We start from the raw sequence: 15,118 nt of genomic DNA on the forward strand, positions 1-15,118 counted from the left end.
TAATCCAGTTCTGTATACAATGAGGAAATCAAGTGAAACATGTTGGTGAATATATATAATCAGATATGATTAACCAATTACCAGATTCTTTGCTTTGTGAGATACTTTTTCAATTCCCTATGAGGATGTGGTCAAGACACTAACCTTTTATGTCATAGATGGAGATATCTTTGGCAATCTGTGCCTAAATTGGATTTGGTGATCAATGGCTTTAAAGATTATGATAATTAAGTTCAGTTTTCTCAATTGGTTTATAGATTTGAATAGTAGCGTGTGCTTGCTTAGAGAGAGTTAAAGCTAAGTTTTGTTGGGAATAATGGGTACGATAAAGTTACGATACCTCCAAGGCTCCAACCAATTTACGCATCATTTGAGAGATTGGTATCCTTGAAAGTCTATCGCGCAAGCTTTCCTTTATCGCCGGACTCAGTTTTTTTGCCTTTTCATGGATCTACAACAACTCAAGTTTGTTGACAATTTGGCAATGGAGATGATGATCTCAGTCAGTCTGCCCAGTTTGTGGACCAGTTGTGGAGTTAAAAGGGGAAAACAGCTAAAAACTTGTCTAAAAGTAACTCATCTCTAAAGTTATTTGGGAAAAGGACAATCTTAACCATTCATTGCAGCACCAAAGAAGCTGTCTCAGCAAGAGAAGACACTATCACACCCCGGGATCTGAGTCCCGGCTCCTACGAATATAGGAATTTGGCTAATGGGCCGGCCAGTTGTGGCCCAATGGTTGACAAAAAAAAAAAAACCCTACAATAACTTAGAAAGTAAATAATAATAATTCAAAAGCTTCACTTTGGCACCTTTGTAGCAAAAGCTGATGTTTTGGCATCAAATATAGAATTATTTGTCTGTTTACGTAATAAGAGACGTCTTCCTCTGTCCCGTTGACGTTTTTGTATAATGATATCGCAATAGATTCAGGGTTTAAGACGAAAGAGAAGTAGGGAAAAAATGGTAAAAGTGACAAATAGACATGCAATAATATAAGGAACACCAGTATTGCTCATCTCCTGAATTATACTATTTAAGGACTAACTTTTTCGTCGTGAAGCTCTTCTCTCACTTTCCTTTTTTTGTATTTTCTTAATAAGTTTAACTAACCAAACTATAGTAAGATGGAGCCGCTTATCACACATTCAATGCATGTTATATCTTTAAGTCGTGCTTCTTCTTCTTCTTCTTTTTTGTCTACTGTTAATAATAATTGATAGTTATTTTAAGTAGTTTTCCCCTTTCACTTTCAAAATAGGTTAACCTATACAATATATATAGTCAAAACCCTCGATCCTTCGATATTGGGATTAAACATTGAGCTATGCTATCAACAACAAAAAATCAAGCAATTCCTACGACTTTCATCTGTAACATCATGTCAGATGAATGTGCCATCAGATTTTATCCATAAATTCTGAATTTGACTTCATTCCCAAACTAGTAGGTTTATAATAAGATTATATGACACGCTACTGTTATATCAAAGGTTGAATTAGGCTATGAGTCAAATGTGGTTCAAGATTCCAAATCTTGGAAACTGTTGAAAAGACATTTTATAATGTGTTTTGTATTCGTAAACCCAAAGCTAAAGTTTTAATCGTTCAACGAGAGTCATTATCGTACATTAGTCCACATATAAATCTTGGTAAATTTGCATTATTATAGATTTGTTTGCAACTTGTAAACCACGTTAATTTCATTATCAGCATGTGAATCGTACCAATGTGACTTTTATAACATCGTCGGTGCGTCGTCTCAGAACAAACCCATTATTTTCACTTCATATTCTTTGATAATGATGTATAAAAGTTTACTTCACTTTTACTTGGTAGTTATTTAAGACATCTGTCATCTTTATTTGACATGACGACAATATAAGATAATCATACTGTCTGGAAAATTTCTTTTTCTTTTCTGAAATATACAACACAATTATCAGTAACACGATAAATACTAGATTATGTATATATAAGTATTAATTTGTATAAATATATATAATACTTTGTCCACTATATCACAGTTCTGTTGAGTGTTGACCGACTGATATTATCTGCCAAGGTGAAAACTCTTTATCCTTCATTTTATTATACCAGTCGTTTATAAGGAAAAGAAAACTCCAAAATTGTTTAGCAGTATTAAAATATAGAATTAAGATAAATCAGTTATATAAAATTTACAGTATACTGTTATACATGATTTCTTATATTCATTATACAATATTTTTTTAAAAAAACTCATTATATATATAATAAGTGTAAATTTACTATCTTCAAGCACATTATATATTCACTATCCTCTACCAAATATATTTAATAAAAAAATTTTCATCTCTGTTTTAACCAAATTTTCTAAAATTGTCTTATACTAATTTTTAGAAATCTTGACTATATGATTCAGTCAGTTAACTTTAAAAAAGAAGTGAAAACGGGTACGGACGCACGTTTGGTAGAAGCAGATAACTACGGGCTTACGGCCCACAGTCTTCAAACCGAAAGCCCAATAAAACATACAAAAATGGCGTACTCGTCGTAGAATTGAAACATCATGATTCATGAGTGAGCCGAGCGCATGTATAAAACAAGAGACGATGACACGGCGTGTTTATGAAGACCTCCAATGGCGCGTCGTCTTGAGGTATACTTATAAACTAACGATTTGGGATTCATATATAAGATGAGAAGTTTTTCTAGCAAACATTCTCCAAGATTTGGCTTTGAGATAATATATTATCTGCTGTTTTTGTATCATATGTAGTAGTAGTATAAAATAATTCTGTAAAATATTGTAGAGTTACGTGTGATCTTATCTTTAACCATAAATAGTTATAGATGATGAAATTCCAACAACTACTACAACCACACCTCTTTGTGGCTCACGAGTATCTCACTTCGAACAGACCAAACATTATGGAGAGTAAAAAAGGATGAAGAAAAAGAGCAACCTTGTGATTCACGAGATAACGCAAACATCATTATTGTCTATTGTCATACAAAAAAAAAATATCTCTCTTTTTCTAGTTTATGTGTCTACAAATCTTGCAGACTTAAATCTATCTCTCTATCTCTGTCTCTGCTCTGTTTTCTCTGCTTTGTAGATTTCTCTATGTCCGCTTGTTGTTATCTTCTACGAAGGAATACAAATAATGGGTTGTTCTAGCTCGAGAACCATTGCAGAGGGTATTCTCTTTCTCATGCGATCTAATGTTTTCTTCTTCATGATTGTTCTTAGTTAGTTTCTAGGGTTTCGTTCTTTCACCCTCTCTCGGCGAGCAGATGGAAACTGTAGATTTTTTTGTTGTAGATTCACATTCAACAACATCTGATCTAACTGCTGGGAGCATCTCTATGGATTGTGTTTCGATTGTGTTTTGTAGGGAAAAAAGAAAAGATTCGAAGGCCAAAAACATGGAAACATCCTCAACCGATATCAAGAGCTGAGCTCACGCAGATGCGAGAGGAGTTCTGGGACACAGCTCCTCACTATGGAGGCAAGAAAGGTGGTGATCACATTTACTATTTATCTGAAACTAGTTAATTCAAAAGAAGTTATATATTTCAATGTGTATACATATGTAAAACAGAGATATGGGATGCGTTACGAGCTGCAGCAGAAGAGGAAGATTTATCGCTTGCACAAACCATAATTGAGAGTGCCGGTGTGATTGTTCAGAACACTGACCTCACCATTTGTTACGACGAGAAAGGTGAAAAAAAAAATACAACTTTTACTACTTTCCACAACTTGTAAAAGCAGTAGTGTTGAGATGTTACCTTTTGCAGGTTCCAAGTACGAACTGCCTAAATACGTTCTCAGGGATCCTTCAAACTTGATCCGAACCAAATAGAGAGATTCAAGAAAAGTAACAAGTAAAGAACGAGAAAAAGCTCGCTTTGTGTATGTCTTCTAAAGGATCTTGTGTGTTTAAATTTGCTACGTTTTTTCTTGTTTGGATATTGCAATCTATCTGTGACTCTGCGTTAGGTATGTGAAAATCTGCGAGGAGTGAAATGGATTACAAAGGTGCATAAATTTCTTTATAATTTTTTTTCAAAAGAGAAGAACCTTTAATTTGATCAATAAAAACCTACCTACGCTCATAGTAATTGTATCTTGTTGCTCAAGATTCAGACTTCTTTTTTTTTATATATTGTAATTTAATCTGGAGAATCATAAAGATTAAAGGATTTTAATTTTATAGATTTCGTAGATGTAAATTTCGGCACTTAGTAAAGAGATAAACCATAATGTTAAAACAAAGATAACAGATAATTTCATAATTACATGATTCTGGTTAACCAAAAGAGATAATTGTGGGGTGAACCGGAAGATCTAAATCAGTTTCGGGGTCCGGTTCCCATAAAAGGACTAGACAAGTTTCAATACCGGAAACTAAAACGTAGCTTCTACTACAGCCGGAGTTATATATTATATAAGTCACGGTTAAGGTTATTTACCAATGTGAGTCAGAATCCGATTGATCAGAACTTCTTTCTTTCCGCCGACGGGAAGATTGTTGGCAGTCAGATATGTCTTCAGTTCGACAACAGTCAAGTCCTTCAGCTAAACAAAGAAAACAGAGCATGAAGATGATTAGTTTAGATAGAGAGATCTAAAAAGCAATGAAACAAAATGATTCTCATTAAGCAGAGAGATCTAAATCAGTTTATAGACTGTTTGCTATCACCTTTCCCGTTTTTGCAAGCTCTATATAGTCATATTTTACGTCATCTGCGTTACCAGCTTTCCGCTTTCTTGATTTATCCTTTGCTCCTGTGTCGCTTTCTTCATCAGGGTCATCGCCGTATATCGACTGCTTAAATTGTTCTATCGCTTTTACAACTGCAGGTCTACAAGACAAAACGGCTCATAATAAGATCGTTTGCTTATGGATGAATAGAGGAATGTCGAAACAGAGAATTTGAAAAGTTTGTTGAAAACCTATTCATTCCTTCTTCGTCAGGAAGTGTTTCATCTCTGGTTTCACGAAGCTCGTTTTCATCCAGTGCAATGGCTTGTAACATCGCGTAGTGTCTCTGCAAAGCTGCAACAAAGAGAGATTTCAATCTCTATATATGAACGGTTTCCAAGATCAGCAGCTCAGCAAGTATGAGGAACAACACTAATTTTGTGTTGGACATACCGGGATTAGCAAATTGGCAAACGGAAAAGTCTTTTAACTCTAGACGTCGCATTAGAGCTGATGCCTTTTTAAGCTGATCATCTGATGGGCGTGGAGCAGCTACACCAGGTTTTGAATGTAACTGCCAAATATCCCACCAATTAGTCAAAATTTAACATAAATGAATAATGTTGGAACCAAGTAACTTTTCAAAAGAAATAAAAAATTCATGCCTCTTCTACATCTCTAATATCATTCGCATATGGAAGATATATCATGTTTATCCCTGGTGGCTCCACTTGACCACCATCACTCTCGATTTCTTCCTGTTTGGGTTTAAGAAAAAGACATTGAGTAGATTGTTTAACAAATCAAAAATCAAAAAGGAATGAAATTAAAAATCAAGATGTAATATACGTATGTGGACGAAAGGCCTTTATAGTAGTTCTCTCACCTGAGCAACAAGCGCAACCAATCTCGGAGGTGTAGTGCCACCACAAAATGCAACAGCAAAACTGCAACACAAGAGGATGCAGTAATTATTGGTTAGTTATATCACAGCAAGTGCTAGAGTGTAATAGTCTGTCTAATATCCAGAAGTTATATTCAACTTAGAGTTCATAGGATTATATTTAATGTGCATACCGTTGAAGCTGAATCATGGATCTATGCAAGGCAATGAATGCACGAGTGCTCCCTATAACTTCCTGCATCATTAGCTCTCAAAAGTAAGGGTTTCCATGATATACAACTGTTTGACGGAAAAACATGCAATTCAAGTCACTTGCTTCAGAACTTATCAGCAAAATATCAATATAAAATTATACCTCTGTAACTTATAATGACAAAGTGCATAAAAAGAACCGAAATTAACGTTGGTAGAAAGTAGAAACAAAAGAAACATGATATAGCTATATAGGGTCCTGAAGCTCTATAACTAAGAGAACGACCAAACTTGGATAAACAATTTCCGCATCAAACTGAAAACTCTTTTTCTTTTCTAAGTGCCAAAATAATGAACAACTACAAGAATATTAGCAGCAGCCATCAGATAAATGAGATGCGGCTAACCTTATCACTTGGATAGAGAAATGTAGAAGGCTTCAAATTGTGATAATCTTTGAGGCAATTAAGTGGCTTGAAACCCAGCAATCTTAAGTGTCCAGTTGAGACTTTTTTCACTTGGGATAGTTCTTCCACTGTAAACATGACATTCTGACTAGAAAGGAGAACAAAGAAAATCTCAGCCAACTTCTGGTGGACATGAAAGAGTGGGGGCTTAAGTAGAGTGAATTTAGATTTCCGAGGCTGTATTTTAATTTTCTCTCATAGTTTCTTCCTTATATTTATTTTTGTAATGATATCTTAAAATCTAGACATAACTAACAGAAAACGACCATTGCTTCTATGCTTACAGGAAACCAGAAACAAAACAGGGTGCTATTCAGAGGCTTACTTTTTGTAAGGCTGAATCCGTTGTATAGGACCTTGCATTATGGCTCCAGTGTCCGTACATATATATGATCTTTCCACCTGCAGACAAGCCCGCACATGGTGCTTAAAACCCAGACTATCCATCGAGGAAAGATGGATCTTTTAATAACCAAAACATAGATATCAAGGACAATTCTTGATTTACGATATTAAAAAATTGGACAGTGTTGATCTGAAAACAAAGGTGTTCACTTGCAACGAAAGCCAGAAGAACAAAAGACAAGTAAAGCCACATACTTTTAATTCAATTGAAGGAGCTTGTCTGTTAAATTACCTTTACAGGAAGATTAGTAGTAGAGTCAAGCCAGGTTATGCTGCCGGGAATAGCTGGACGAAGTAAAGCATAACCATTCAATTCAATAGACAAGCCATCACAGATCATAAACGTAATTCTTTTTGCTATTCTCTTGGCAAGTACACGTTTCTTCAGTTGGTCCTTCATGTCCTCTAATCTGAAATAGATATATTTCAGCAAAAAAGAGTACAACAAACTGCGTGAATCCTATAAAGCCAAATTCACATTAAAGAGAAATTACAAAAAGTGGTGTTTTTAAAGTCTTGAAACTTCTCAAAAATCCATCACTGGTCTATCTGAGTGTAGCACTATGAAGCTATAAGCAACGGAATGACAAAGACATATAAGGAAATTTCACCAGACAAAGAAATGAAAGAACTTACTTCTGTCCAACCGATGGCATGAACTCTGTAAGTTCATCACTGTTTAATCCAATTAAATCCTGGAAATATGTTGACAAAAAATCATGGAAATATAAATTGAAGATAAAAATGCATATAGACCCCTAGGTGTATAAGGTCAACAGAAGACGTAGATGGTTAAGAGATTAACCTTGTAGAAGAGAGTTATGTTAAATTGCTTATCAGGTTGACTGAGAGGAAGAAGCTCGATTGAGATGCCAAGGTCTTGTGCATCCTTACGAAATCACCAAAAAGCAATAAAAAGTAAACCCATTAGTCCTTCTACAGTTTGATTACCAAGAAACCAATAGATTTCATTGTAAAACATATCTAAGTACGGTTGGAACTAAGCTACCTTAGCTCTCTGCAACGTCGTCCTCGTCATATCCTCTTTTACAGAGATCCTCATATTCCCAAAAGGGTCATCTTCATTAGTGAACAGAAACATGCGCTTATCTGCTGTCTTTGAAGATCTAAGTATGTTTTTGTTACAGAATATTACCAACACAGGGATCAGATGGCAGGCCAAATTGTAATGCATATCACAAACTTGGCACCACATAAATAATTGAATTAGATGGTTACCCTTTGCGCAGTAGTGCTTGTGCAACCCAGAGGGCACTATAAAGGGAATTCTCTCGAGAATCCGAGACGATACCAGTTTGACTGCCAATATCCTTATCAAATGATTCTGCACCCAAAAGATACCGTATACATTTCCCCTTTAGAAATTTTAAGCGTACACACAAATACATACAAGTACGACCAAACAACAAAGTAAATAACTCTCTTTTGGCACACTACTCCACTCTTTAATCTTCAATTCAGTCTGAGAACTACCATAGAAATCTCAAGCGCTAAAAGCTTGCTCAACTGTTGTATATGTTAATTCTAACATGTAAAGCCTTTTCTTACTAAGTGATTGCTAAGAAAGGGATTCAAAACTCTTAAATTAACAAAGAATAATGTACCAGAGCATAACAAAAAAAAAAAAGTTAAAATTTGTATTGATACATACCTTCTATGAGATCGAATTCTTTAATCAGCCTTGCAGTCGGACGGTCAATACACTCTCTTTCTGGAACATTAAAGACATACACACCATTTAGGTCCTGAAGATTCTTCTTTTCACGCTGCAAACAACAACAAGATTGAAAAAAAATAAGTGAAGAGCCCAAATAAAAAGAAGAAAAGGAAAACAATACAACACAATTCATCGAGAAACTTACAGTGTTAAAGAAACAAATTGCAATTTCATCATTTGAACGATTGATAATATGAGACTTGAGTGACTGAGCAATGCAACAAACTGCAATGTGAAAATGACTTTCTTGTTTGTCCTCTTCCTCCTGCCACCATCAAGAAAACATTTTGAGAAAGTTTTCAGCGTAACCCAACAAAATTTTCAAATAATCAAACATAAAATTAGAATTTTCTTAAGAATACTCACAGAGTGGCAAGTAGAACTGAACATTTTGGGAGAAGCATCGATTAGATAGACTACAAATTCTTTGGAAGCCTCTTTTTCCTGTGACACGAAACATACAAACACACTCAATAAACAAATCCAAATTAGGGTTTCATTTTTTTTTTTTTTTGCTTTGACTTCTATCTAAAAAAAAACCCTCAGAAGAAGAAGAAGAAGAAGAAGAAGAACATGTGAAAACCTGAAAGAAGTCGTTTTCTGGGTCTTCGTCTTCATCTCTGAAAACATCATCTGGGTCCAATTCCATCTTCTAACAAGGGATCAATGAACAGACAGCGATACAGTAATTGAGTCAGTGACTAAACGATGGCTGCTCCTCCGCAAAACCTCGATTTTTGTCAGAATGGTTTTAGCAGAGAACAATTTTACCTGAGTGAAACCTTATTGGGCTACGGTTAGTGGGCTACGGATGTGAAGCTTTTTGGAATTGGCCCAAAAAAACATAGATTAAAACTACATTAAATAAAATTATATTTTTTTTATTAGACGACAAAAATAAATAAATAAATAAATAAAATTATTTATGATGATGATTTAGAGAAATTAATTAAATAATTCATCTTCATATACAGAAAACTAAACTGACATGTGTAAAAATTATGTCATTGTTTTGTTGGAAATAATATGATCAGTACGACAAAAACTTTATAGATCAACTGACATGTGTATGTGTGTTTTAACGAAATTAATGACAAATGATTAAAAGTTAATTAATTAATTATTGATTAAGATCATATTGAAAGATAAACATGTTGATGAGCTATTAATTGTTTGAAATGTGAGTAATGTATATGAGAACATAGATAAACTGATTGATTGATGCCAGATGGTTTAAAGAAGCTCCAATTTTTTGGGGTACAAAAAAGAACTATACTAATTAATAGGTACATCTGTTAATGAGCCAGTGGCTGAAAATATGGATTTTTAATTTATCTACTAATTATTACCAAATAAATGGTAGTATAGATTCATAATGTAACACAATCTATAGAAAATCAAATTAAGTCTGGAATTTTCTTAAATTTTATCCATTACAATAGGTATAATTTTATCCCAATGTGGCTAAGATATTAGTGAAAACCAAAAGCAAAAAAAGATATACGTGTACATATTAGATTTCATGAATCTTGTGGAAAAGGAAAATTAGTAAGATAACAAAAAGATTGAAGGGTAATTAGTATAATCTAATGACATGTATACAAGGAAAAGATTAGATGACATAATTAGAGGTATATTCCACCCTCAAAAAGTTGAAGCTTAGACTTCCTATAAATTTGGAGGAAGACAAGAACAATATTCTCACAGTCTCCATCTCATTCTTGACAATTTTCTGGTAATCAAAAATACTTACATTGCTTGTAAACCAGTTTTAAATCCAACTATATCAGCTTTTCATCAAACAAATAAGTGATGACCATATCACCTCTTATCAAACAAAAAGTGTTTATAGTTTTGTTTTTGTTTTTTTTTTTAACAAAATTTCTAATTGTCATATAGAGTTTTTTATATTTTTAACGTCTTTTTGTCAGGATTCAATAAATCATATTTATATATACATTAAAAGTTGTCTTTTATTTTTACAATCTGGTTTCCACACTGTTTTTTTAAAAAAAAAAAATATTTTGCAGAAAAACAATGAAAACATAATGAGTTATTAATTAAAGGAAATTTTGTTACTTTTTTTTTTTTTTTGTTAAAAGTGGTTCTTGTTATCTTTCTGGCGCCCTTAGATGATATGTCATTTAATTACTCGACCTTATTTACAAATCCTGACTTTGGAAACCCAAACTGTGCAGATCGTTGATTAGTTTGACAAGTGCTTGATCACTAAGTTTGAAAGAAAATGATGACTAACGGTAGTGCATGTGATCAAAGGCCAAGACTGCTTGTGGTTGCTAACCGGCTTCCCGTTTCTGCAAAGAAAACCGGGGAAAATTCTTGGTCTTTGAAAATGAGTCCTGGTGGTTTAGTCAGTGGTCTTCTAGGTAAGCCATGAGACATATATATATATATATTGGATACATAAAATCATAAGAACAATTATAATTTTTTTTTTAATTGGTGGGATCTTGAAGGTGTAACATCTCAATTTGATACCAAATGGGTTGGATGGCCTGGAGTTGATGTGATTAATGAAGTTGAGAAAGCTGCACTCTCTAAATCGCTAACTGAAGTGGTACGAGTGTTTGTTTTTCCAAACAATATCCATGTGATGTGATTATTGAAATTTTAGCGACTAGGAATCTTACGTGAAAATATATATATATATATATATATATATATATATATATATATATATAGAAACGCGTATAGTAGTCTCGTATATAAGAGTTATAGATCACTCTTCTCAATTTCCATTACTTTTGAAATATTAAATATTTACATGTTACAAGAGTCTAGTAATTCGAAAGAAATATCAATTATCATATGAAAACTCACAAATATTATACAAAATATGATGTTTACTCTGTTTTTGTTCTTTCTAATTTTCAGAATTGCATCCCTGTGTTCCTTAATGAAGTTTTTGATCAATACTACAATGGTTATTGCAATGGTATTTTGTGTCCAATCCTTCATCACATGGGACTTCCAGAAGAAGATCCTCATGACACAACCAAAACTTTTGAAACACAATATGATGCATACAAGAAAGCAAACCGAATGTTTCTTGATGTCATAGTTGAGAACTATGAAGAAGGAGATATTGTTTGGTGCCATGATTATCATCTCATGTTTCTTCCCAAATTTCTCAAAGAATACAACAACAAAATCAAAGTTGGATGGTTTCTCCATTCACCATTTCCTTCCTCAGAGGTCTACAAAACATTGCCATCGCGATCAGAGCTTCTTCGTGCCATACTTAGAGCTGATCTACTTGGGTAAAATTCAAACTCTTAACAAACTCTCGTATATTGTTAGGAATCATTTGATTTGAGTCAGAAGAGTTTACGAATTTTCTTTATGTTTTTTTAGTTTCCACACATATGATTTTGCAAGACATTTCATACGTACATGCACTCGAATTCTTGGAGTTGAAGCAACACATGAAGGAGTTGTGGATCAAGGCAGAGTCACTCGAGTAGCTGTTGTATGACTTCATATTCAAATCTTTAACATCTTAATCATACTTAGTTTCTCCAAAACTTAACTCAGTACATCATAACAATATATATCTTCTATTTATGTTCTCTTTTGGTATTTTCAGTTCCCCATTGGAATAGATCCGGATCGGTTTATAAGAACATGTAAGCTCCCTGAAGCCACACAGCAAATTAATGAGCTTAAAGAGAGGTTTGCTGGCAAAAAGGTAAAAAATTGTTTCTAACTTTTTTTAGTTTGATGCTTAGTTAAAAAGAAGAGATCATTACATAATACATTTTGGTGTTGACAGGTGATATTAGGTGTTGATCGTCTTGACCCGATCAAAGGGATTCCACAAAAGTATCTTGCATTTGAGAAATTTCTTGAAGAAAATCCGAATTGGCGCCATCAAGTAGTGCTAGTGCAAATTGCTGTGCCAACAAGAAATGATGTCCCTGAATGTAAAAACATTTATATTCTATTATGCTTCTTAACTTATATAACATTGATAATCAATTTTATGAGATTATGTTTTTATATACAGACCGAAAGCTCAAAGACCAAGTTCATGGACTAGTGGGACGCATCAATGGACGATTTGGTTCTGTCTCTTCTCTTCCAATTCATCATCTGGTTTGTTTGCTTTCTCTATATGTAAATCATGTTGTCATAAGTTATATGCATTCTTTATAGTTTCTTGATAAAGTTGTCTCTTATATTCTCTGTTATATAGGATTGTTCTGTTGACTTCAGTTACTTGTGTGCACTGTACGCGATTGCTGGTAATTAATTAATTTCCTTCACTACATGTGGTGATCATTCTTGATTTGGTTATAGTCCTTTTTAGAGATATATATCACTTCTTTGATGAGTTTATTTTCTTTTTTTTCTTCTTTAGATGTAATGCTTGTAACATCATTGAGAGATGGAATGAACCTTGTTAGTTATGAATTTGTTGCTTGTCAAGAGGCCAAAAAAGGAGTTCTTGTTCTCAGTGAGGTAACAAAAATAATTGCATTTTTATGTTAACAGTAAATTTAATAATGCTTTAGATTAATGTTTAAAGTAGCTGATTCTTAATTTGCATATAATCTATACAGTTTGCAGGTGCTGGACAGTCTCTTGGTGCTGGAGCTCTTCTTGTGAACCCTTGCGATGTTACAGAAGTTTCTTCTGCCATTAAAGAAGCCTTAATTATGCCAGCTGATGAAAGGGAAAAAAGATATAGAGTAAATTTTCAGTATGTGTATATTCATTCTGCTAAAAAATGGGGAGATGATTTCATGAGGTAATCAAAAGAGTGGAAAATATTATTAATAGCATTAACTCTTAAGTAAAGGCTTTTTTAAAAGTTTTATGCAAGTTTTTGTTCATCTCTATGCAGTGTACTCAATGACACTACCCCTGAATCTGAGATGCAACTTAGGAAAATACCACATGAACTTCCACAACAAGATATGATTCAACAATATTCGCAGTCTAACAATAGATTGATAATCTTGGTAATTAAGCTAGCTTGGGAGATTTTCTTAATTTTATTTAGAGTTTCATGGCTTTGTTGTTTACTTGACTGTAACTAAAAGAAACTGTCAAATTAATATGTTTTCAGGGTTTCTATGGAACACTCACTGCGCCAATGAGTAGTCAAACTAAGGAAATGGATCTTAAACTAAACTCAGAGCTAAAAGGAACACTGAGAGCATTATGCAATGATCCCAAAACAACAGTAGTTGTATTGAGTAGAAGTGGAAGAGACATATTAGACAAGGTATGATCAATATCTTTCTTATTCTTATTCTTTTATTTTTGCTGTTATCACACATTTCTATATTTATTTTGTGACTGATGTCGTACTTGTATATACAGAATTTTGGAAAGTATAACATGTGGCTGGCTGCGGAAAATGGAAGGTTCCTAAAGCATTCTAATGGAGAATGGGTAACAAATATGCCTCAAAACATGAACCTCGATTGGGTTGATGGTGCCAGGGTTAGTAATTTCCTATATATATGATTTATTAATTTATATCTTTCTCGAAATCTTTTGTGGGTTAATTTTTTTTTGTGTATTGTAGAATGTTTTTCAGTACTTCACTGATCGGACTCCAAGATCGTTCTTTAAAGCAAGCGGGACTTCGCTTGTATGGAATTACGAACACGCAGGTGAGCTATCATAGTTTATTTTTCTAGCTTGCATTATAATATAACTTTTTGTTAAATTTTTCCATTTTTTTTCAAAACTATTTTTGTAAGATGTTGAATTCGGGAGAGCACAAGCAAGAGACATGTTACAATACTTATGGGGAGGACCAATCTCTAATGCACCAGTTGATGTTGTTCGAGGAAACCATTCTGTTGAAGTCCATGCCATTGGTGAGACTAAGGTAAAATAAATGCTTCTCGTTTTTTTTTTTCTTCGAGATATTCCGATATATATATATATATGAGCTATACATTATGCAACATTCGAAATATCAATTTGATTTTATAAGTTGTTCTTTCTTTGTTTCTTAGGGGACAGAAATTGGTCGTGTTTTGGGAGAAATCGTGCATAGGAAATCTATGACTACACCGTTTGATTTTGTCTTTTGCAGTGGTTACTTCTTGGAGAAGGTAAAGCTTGTCATACTCTTTATACTAATAAGACTTTAGATTATATCCGTCTGGCTTTTTCATACAAATGGGTTGATACATTTTACAGGACGAAGACATTTACACATTCTTTGAATCAGAAATCTTGTCGCCCAAGTTATCTCATGAAATTAGGTCCAAGTCTCCATCAAGTAATCATTCTCTAAAGAAGAAAAGGAAGGTTTCGTTGAACGTTCTTGACCTCAAGAAAGAAAATTACTTCTCTGCAGCTATTGGACAAACCCGTACAAAAGCTCGCTACGTCATTCACTCATCTCACGATGTAGTAGATTTGCTCCACAAGCTTGCAGTTGCAGTTCCAACGACAAGATTGACAGACTCATTTGGAGACACTAACAACACAAGTTCAAAAAGCTGGATCAATTCTGTCGAAAGAAAGGAATTGGTGAATGGAGACACTGGACAAATCGACATGTAACAAAAGTTCCAGGTCTTGGACTTAAACCATTTGTAAACCTTAATTACTATATCTTGAATTAATTTGTAATATTATCAGCAAATAATACATAAAAATCTAGTTTTTTTTACAAAACAAAACAAAAAGTTTACCTTGGTACGAGAAGTATTATAAATCAAAAATACATA

General features: G+C 33.7%; 3 protein-coding genes and 1 long non-coding RNA gene across 5 annotated transcripts; 2 read left to right on the forward strand and 2 right to left on the reverse strand.

The window, feature by feature from the left end:
• Positions 1–2,930: 2,930 nt before the first annotated feature.
• On the reverse strand, positions 2,931–4,166 carry LOC147923384 (uncharacterized). The gene is made up of 2 exons (XR_015586553.1): positions 4,095–4,166; positions 2,931–3,999 (listed from the first exon to the last, which is right to left on the reverse strand). It is a non-coding gene; the product is annotated as an uncharacterized LOC147923384 (long non-coding RNA).
• Positions 3,043–4,103, forward strand: LOC104756020 (uncharacterized). Its single transcript, XM_010478529.3, has 4 exons — positions 3,043–3,182; positions 3,380–3,502; positions 3,587–3,709; positions 3,786–4,103. The coding sequence occupies exons 1-4, from the start codon at positions 3,149–3,151 to the stop codon at positions 3,848–3,850; spliced, it is 345 nt and encodes a 114-aa protein (XP_010476831.1). The 5' UTR covers positions 3,043–3,148; the 3' UTR covers positions 3,851–4,103.
• A 71-nt stretch (positions 4,167–4,237) lies between the features above and the next one.
• LOC104756022 (ATP-dependent DNA helicase 2 subunit KU70) lies at positions 4,238–9,155 on the reverse strand. Its single transcript, XM_010478530.2, has 18 exons — positions 8,983–9,155; positions 8,766–8,843; positions 8,545–8,664; positions 8,334–8,448; positions 7,901–8,006; positions 7,671–7,788; positions 7,467–7,550; positions 7,298–7,356; positions 6,894–7,071; positions 6,582–6,658; positions 6,197–6,344; positions 5,771–5,832; positions 5,580–5,640; positions 5,359–5,451; positions 5,147–5,267; positions 4,945–5,047; positions 4,691–4,853; positions 4,238–4,566 (listed from the first exon to the last, which is right to left on the reverse strand). Exons 1-18 carry the CDS (start codon positions 9,046–9,048, stop codon positions 4,453–4,455), a joined length of 1,866 nt encoding a protein of 621 aa, XP_010476832.2. The 5' UTR covers positions 9,049–9,155; the 3' UTR covers positions 4,238–4,452.
• A 946-nt stretch (positions 9,156–10,101) lies between these two features.
• On the forward strand, positions 10,102–15,076 carry LOC104759256 (putative alpha,alpha-trehalose-phosphate synthase [UDP-forming] 2). 2 transcript variants are annotated; one of them, XM_087494718.1, is made up of 18 exons: positions 10,102–10,134; positions 10,598–10,786; positions 10,877–10,977; positions 11,295–11,680; positions 11,775–11,889; positions 12,007–12,108; positions 12,193–12,343; positions 12,427–12,515; positions 12,616–12,664; positions 12,781–12,881; positions 12,983–13,170; positions 13,267–13,384; positions 13,492–13,650; positions 13,749–13,871; positions 13,957–14,044; positions 14,135–14,265; positions 14,396–14,494; positions 14,583–15,076. In XM_087494718.1, the coding sequence occupies exons 2-18, from the start codon at positions 10,645–10,647 to the stop codon at positions 14,949–14,951; spliced, it is 2,511 nt and encodes an 836-aa protein (XP_087350844.1). In that variant the 5' UTR covers positions 10,102–10,134; positions 10,598–10,644; the 3' UTR covers positions 14,952–15,076. The 2 variants fall into 2 exon arrangements, with proteins under 2 accessions (XP_087350844.1, XP_010480504.2); XM_010482202.3 differs by lacking the exon at positions 10,102–10,134 and having other exon boundaries at positions 10,474–10,786.
• The last annotated feature ends 42 nt before the right edge of the window (positions 15,077–15,118 follow it).

Source organism: Camelina sativa, chromosome 17 (assembly GCF_030686135.1).
Source record: "Camelina sativa cultivar CO46 ecotype springtype chromosome 17, ASM3068613v1".
NCBI lineage: Eukaryota > Viridiplantae > Streptophyta > Magnoliopsida > Brassicales > Brassicaceae > Camelina > Camelina sativa.